The sequence below is a fragment of the Myotis lucifugus genome, unplaced genomic scaffold (genome assembly GCF_000147115.1).
Source record: "Myotis lucifugus unplaced genomic scaffold, Myoluc2.0 scaffold_166, whole genome shotgun sequence".
Classification (NCBI taxonomy): Eukaryota; Metazoa; Chordata; class Mammalia; order Chiroptera; family Vespertilionidae; genus Myotis; species Myotis lucifugus.
Window position 1 is genome coordinate 2143552 of NW_005871214.1, and position 6000 is coordinate 2149551.

Genomic DNA, 6000 nt, shown 5'->3' on the forward strand with positions numbered 1-6000 from the left:
GGGCCTTTTATTGATAGCTTTGGGGCTCCCTGACCCAGCTGCAGCTTGTTTGACAGATTTTTAGCCTGAGAAAGGACAGGCCATTCATATGCAAAAGCTGCTGCAGACAGCTTTGGGGGGGGGGAGGGGGGGGGTGTTGTAGATTGGGTGGGGCAGGGTCTCAGGGAATCTCCAGGGCAGAGTGAACAGAAATGTCTGCCAGTCAGCCCTGCACTGGAGAGGTCTCAGCACGGGGACAATGACTGCTGTGAGCACCTCCGTCTGGAAGAAAGCTGCCCCCACATTCCTGTCCTGATGCTAGACAGTCCAGTTTCTCCCCGTATTTGTCTGGGTCACCCAGAGCCTCACCTGGCACTAGAGCTCAGAGCAAGCAGGAGCTTGTAAATTCAGTTCGCGGTGCCGGCCTTTTAAGAGGAGCAGCTGGTTCTCTAGCAGCCTATGTGTCACTCAGCCCCAATCTGCACTGGTTTTCACAGTCAGTAGTTCTTACTGCAGACTTCTTTCCCCAGTTCTGGAACCCTGGGCTGGGGGTCTGGTGTGGGGCTGGGGCTCCTTGCTCCTCCAGGCAGCCTCCAAAGAGGCGATCTCCCTCCCAATTAAAAAAGCGGCACACCCGGGTGCCAGACCAGCCTCTTCCGCACGTCCATACCTCCTAACCAGTTCAATGTGCTTTCTTTACCTCTCTAGTTGCAGTACTTCCACCCAGCCAGCTTTCCCACAGTTCTGGATGATAGTTGTTCTGTATTTTAGTTGTAATTTTGATGTGGTTGTGGGAGGCAGCAAGTACAGGCGTTTACCTATGCTACCATCTTGGTTCCTCCACATTAATTTTTAACTAATATACAACTACGTACAGACTTTTTAACATCTCTGAAATCTTATTTAAGAAAACAGAAACAATACTTTCTTTTCATGAAAACATCCTTTTAACGAATCACAATGGAAATAAAAAGCGCTAAGATTACCTTAACCTCTGATTCTAGAATAACACTAAATAAAAGAATTCCACTTCAATAGTCAACTACTTCAAAGTGTTTTGAAACTACTGTATCACAGAAGCATAAATGATAAACAACATATGGCTTTAGTCACCATGTACATAGTTATTAGAAATCCTATTCTTTTTCATCTGAATATTCTTTCCTTTTGTTTACTCTAATACATCACCAACATATAGATGATATGTACAAATACAGCCTTCTTTCCCAGGTAAAAAGTGGTATTCATCATATTTTTCCTAAGACAAAATATTTATTACTTAAATATATCCTTTACTTAAGTATGCCTTCACATAACAAACATGATTAAGTGCAACAGGGAACAATTAGGTAAACATCAGGTATCACAATAAAACTTGTTAGAGTTTTGAAATGTTCTCCTTGGCATCCAAAAGATAATTGCACACATTAGAACACAAAAAGTATAAGCATTAAAAACTAACCAATTTCTTCTACTTCTTCCAAGAAATCGTTATATTCTCTTAGACTAGGAAAGTCTTCTTCTCTTTTATTGTATCTATAAGAGAAAAAAAAGTTAACATATCACTTGTTTTCAATATTATCTAACTAGTTTGTTTATTCTTACATAATTCATACATGATACATAGAAAAAGATTGTTTACTATATAAAACACTGTTTTCTTGTAACCAGGTTTGTGACTAGACCAAGAATGTTGTTCTTACTAGTATATTTGTATGACTACAGAGAAGTAGAATCAGGAGAGAGTGGTATAACACAAAATCCTTCTTACACAAGAAAGAAAAAGAAACTTGAACCCTGAAAGAATGGAAAATGAGCTTAAAACAAGTCTATCATTGGAAATCATGATACTGCTTACTTCTTATAGATTTGTTAATTTCCAGAAAGCTAAAAATTAATTCAAAAAATACAGTCCAATTTTTCATGACAGTTATAGTCTGAGGAATTTTGTAAATATTTAATATACCTCTGAAGAATTAAAAAACCATAGGCATTAATGATAAGAAGAAGAAGAAACAAGAATCTAAGAGAGACTATTTCCTAGAAGTAATTCAAATAATAAAAGAGCAGCTTGGGGCATTGATTAAGAAAAACTGGTTAGGTGCCTAGAAAGATGCTGCTAAAACACTGGTGACCAAGGTTGAAGTATATAAATATTTCAACCAAAATAAATAAAATAAAACAATAATAGATTAAATGTATATTAACTCTTTAAACTTCCAAAACAATAAGGTAGCTTGTAACAAGACAGATAAAATGAAATCAAAGCTATTAAGTAAAAAATAAATTATAAATGAAAAAGAATATATAGGTATACACACACATACAGAAATATACAGGGTGTCCCAAAAACATGTACACACACTTTAACAGCTGATAGCTCAATTGATGTTTCTTTCTTTTCAGCCAAAGCTTTCAACAAAGAAAATTCATCCTAAAATGCTACTGGAACTTTGAAAACACAGTTTAAGTACAAACCCTGCCTTTATAATTATTCAGTGTGTATATATTTTGGGGGGACAGCCTGTGTCCCCCCAAAAATGTATACAAATTTTAATAGTGGATAACTCATTTAATTTTCACTCCTTTTCCGATTTAACTGATTTGAAATAATGGGTGAAGCTGCTAGACTAAGCTTTGAACAAAGAAAATTTATCCAGTAGACTTTTTCATAGGGATACATAAGAGATAATGTTTACAGTACAAAACTGGCAAAAGTTGATGAATTGAGAGCACACTAATACCAAAGGAAATGATTCTTGATGTTTGTGATTTCATTGCTTCATATTATCAGCCGTGCCTGAACCAGAACGGTCATCAGTTTGAAAACAGGCATTGACAAAAAAAATTATTCATTTATGCAGATTCTTTTAAATTTTGAAAATGAACTGTATATTAATAAACACTGACTTTATAATCATTCAAAGTGTGTATATATTTTTGGGACATTCTATATATCAAAATAAATTATAGCTAACATATGATTTCTTCTAATGGCCTTCAGATCTCAACTTAAATGTTACCCCCTCAGGCCTTATATGACATCACTGACCCACATCAACACTCAGTCATTAACTTCACAGCATTTATCTCAATTTATAATCCTATTTTTTGTTTACCTATTTTAAATTGTCTACCTCTATGCTACCCTATGCTACCATGCTTTTGAGAGTACCTGTCTTACTCATTCCATACCTAGAGCCTAATATATATAATGCAGTGTTTGCACAGAGTAGGTACTCAATATATGTATTTGTTAACTAAATTAATGTAAAAATAGCAAATAAATGAATTGTGAAGCCATCAATCAAGAGGATCTACTCTTCTCTAATAAAGGCTAGATAATTAATATTTCTGAGTTCTCTAAAAACTTAATGTTTGTTGAACAAATACATAGATAAATTTATACTTGCCAAACTGTCCACATTTCTATCTGGAAATAATGATATCAATTACTGAAATAATTATTTTTAAAATCCTCTTTGTGGAATGGATCATTCAAGCAATAATACTTACATTTTTAGCACTTTTTTCCGAATCTCAACCTCCTTGTCAACAGTAGGATCTTCAAAGAGTTGTACCCTAAAATTGCTCTTTCTAAGAGGAATACCACACTCAGGACAGTTTCCAGCTCCTCTCACAAATAGTAAATCCACACAACTTTCACACCTGTTCAGAGAAAAATACAATATAACTTTTAAGCTAGTATTCAAATGTACAAGATTGTAGATAGTTTTCCTTTTTATGTTTTGGCGTGGGGGGGGGGGTTGTTTATTTGGGTGGGCTTTTTTAGGGTTGGAAAATTAGTCATTGCTACTTAAAATCTTACAAAAAGTCTTTGGAAAATGTTCATTTTCATTTGGAAGTTACTTTTCAGATGTAGGTATTCCAAGGAATACCAATTTGGTTTACCAAATTAAACAAATTTACAAATTAAAACAAATAGAGTTGGGGACTAGGAGGATTCAGAGGTAGCAGGATGGGGAGAGTCAAAGAGGCATGTAAAAGAGTAGTCTATGGTCACCTTCATTCTCAGTGCAGTATCTCCCTTTACCTGGGCAAGAAAAGCCTCTGCCACAATCACTAAGACTAAGGCTTTTTTTCCCCTTTCAACCTTGTAAGAAAGTTTGAAAGTTCAGTAAGCAATTACACAAATGGGAATTATAAGAGAGAAGTGCTAGCTGAAGGAGGTCCCCAAGTCAAAGGATGAAGAAATGAGAGTGCCCCGTATGTATATGCAGAGAAAGGAGAAAACTACCACAACTTATGCCCAAGAAGTCCTAGAAAGAGTGACTACTTATAAAAACTTTTAACCAGTTAAAGTTGGCTGCCCGAAATCCACCAAAGTGATTGCCTACACTGGTTTCCCAGATACCTGCATCCCCTCTCTCCTCTCTCTTGGGTAGTGCAATATGGGGAAGAACTTAGAAGTCTTGAGTTAGAAGAGCAAGGAACTGAAGAGGTGAACTTCTCTGTACCAGATTCCTGGGGACTTGACAGGATTGCCCCTAATGTCTGTAGTTAAAGGAAATTAAATCCAACTACAGAAATTGAAAATGGATCTAGGTACCACCCAATCATTCCTGCCCTGCCCCAACAAATCCATGCTACTTAATCAGACTAGAAAGTGGAAAGGCTGGCCAGAGAAGAGAGCAGCTCTTTTAGCCTCTGGGCTTGAGAATGCAGGCTTCAGGGAACTCAGGATGAAGAGTGGAAACTAAGATTACACCAAGAATTTACCTTGATTCATAACTTCTAATATTTACGCCTTTTAGAATGTAGTCATCAAGTTGTAATCGTGCCCAAGTAGATATATGTTAGGGCCACACATTACTCCTTTCTTAGCATTATCTGAAATTCATTATTTCTTTATGTGTTCATTTTCTGTAGCCACCACTAGGATGTAAACTGCATTGGGGCAGGAATTTGGCCTAACTTGTTCTCTATCCCTAGTGCCTGACAGTTAATAAATACTCAATAAACTATACATAACAAAAAATATATATGACAAAGAGAAAAAGAAAAATTCTAATGGTAAGGGAAAAGTTGATTTCCCCCCAAAATTTAGTTGACTTATGGAATAAGCTAAATGAGAAAAATGAAACAGGGAAATAAGAATTTTTAATCCTTATTAATAAAATTAATAAGTTACCAATTATATTATTAATTAGTTGGTTATTAATAAAATACTAACATTTCACCTTTGCATCATTCTATCTTAATAGTGCCATCAAAATATAGAAAAAAATCCCTAAGAGAGAGAACAGAGACCACTTTGGGATTGGGACAATTGAGAGGGGTTCATTTCCCCTAATCTTTGTGGTTAAAGGAAATTAAATACAACTACAGAAGATGAAAATGAGCATACTTTATAACTACACTGACTAAAGATACTTATATGCAAGGAGCATTCTGAAATACTCAAAACTATTGAGCCACAAATAATATTCTGTATTACAAGGACTCTAAAGAGTAGTTTCCATCGATAATTCAGTCAACGCGTAATATAAAACACTTCAATATTTCTAAAGATCATACTGTATATTAAAACATAATACAATCTTTGTTTCCACCATTAGTTCTACATCTCCGCTTTTTAAAAATCTGCCATAAAACATAAGGATTTCAACAGTATTAAATAATTTTTAAAATAATTTATTCTCCACCCTGGCTGGTGTGGCTCAGTTAGTTGGAGCATCGACCGGTGCACTGAAGGGTTGCAGGTTCGATTTCCAGTCAGGGCACATACGATCCTTGATCCGGCGCGTATGGGAGGCATCCGATCAATGTTTCTTTCTCTCTCTCTCCCTCTCCCTTCCTCTTCTCTAGAATCAATAAAAACATATCTTCAGGTGAGGATTAAAAATAATAATAATTTATTTTCCTATACCACTTTTTCCCTTTCCAATTTTAACTGCTGAAAAGAACAAACAATTCCTTTTTTTTTTTTAAGCTCAAGTACAGAAGTACATAGAGAAAAACCTAGAGAAAACAGCGCAAGTTCTCCCTTCTGTTTCTGCT

The 6000-nt window shown here is 35.7% G+C and overlaps 1 protein-coding gene across 2 annotated transcripts in view; it reads right to left on the reverse strand.

Annotated features, from left to right (window-relative positions):
• The window catches only part of MNAT1 (MNAT1, CDK activating kinase assembly factor), a 200637-nt gene that overhangs the window by 125611 nt on the left and 69026 nt on the right, over positions 1-6000 (reverse strand). For both annotated transcript variants that reach the window (XM_023759913.1, XM_006096036.3), the window contains exons 2-3: positions 3496-3648; positions 1442-1515 (exon numbers count right to left, since the gene is read on the reverse strand). In XM_023759913.1, the coding sequence (XP_023615681.1) occupies positions 1442-1515; positions 3496-3648 (227 nt within the window). The remainder of the gene's footprint in view (positions 1-1441; positions 1516-3495; positions 3649-6000) is intronic.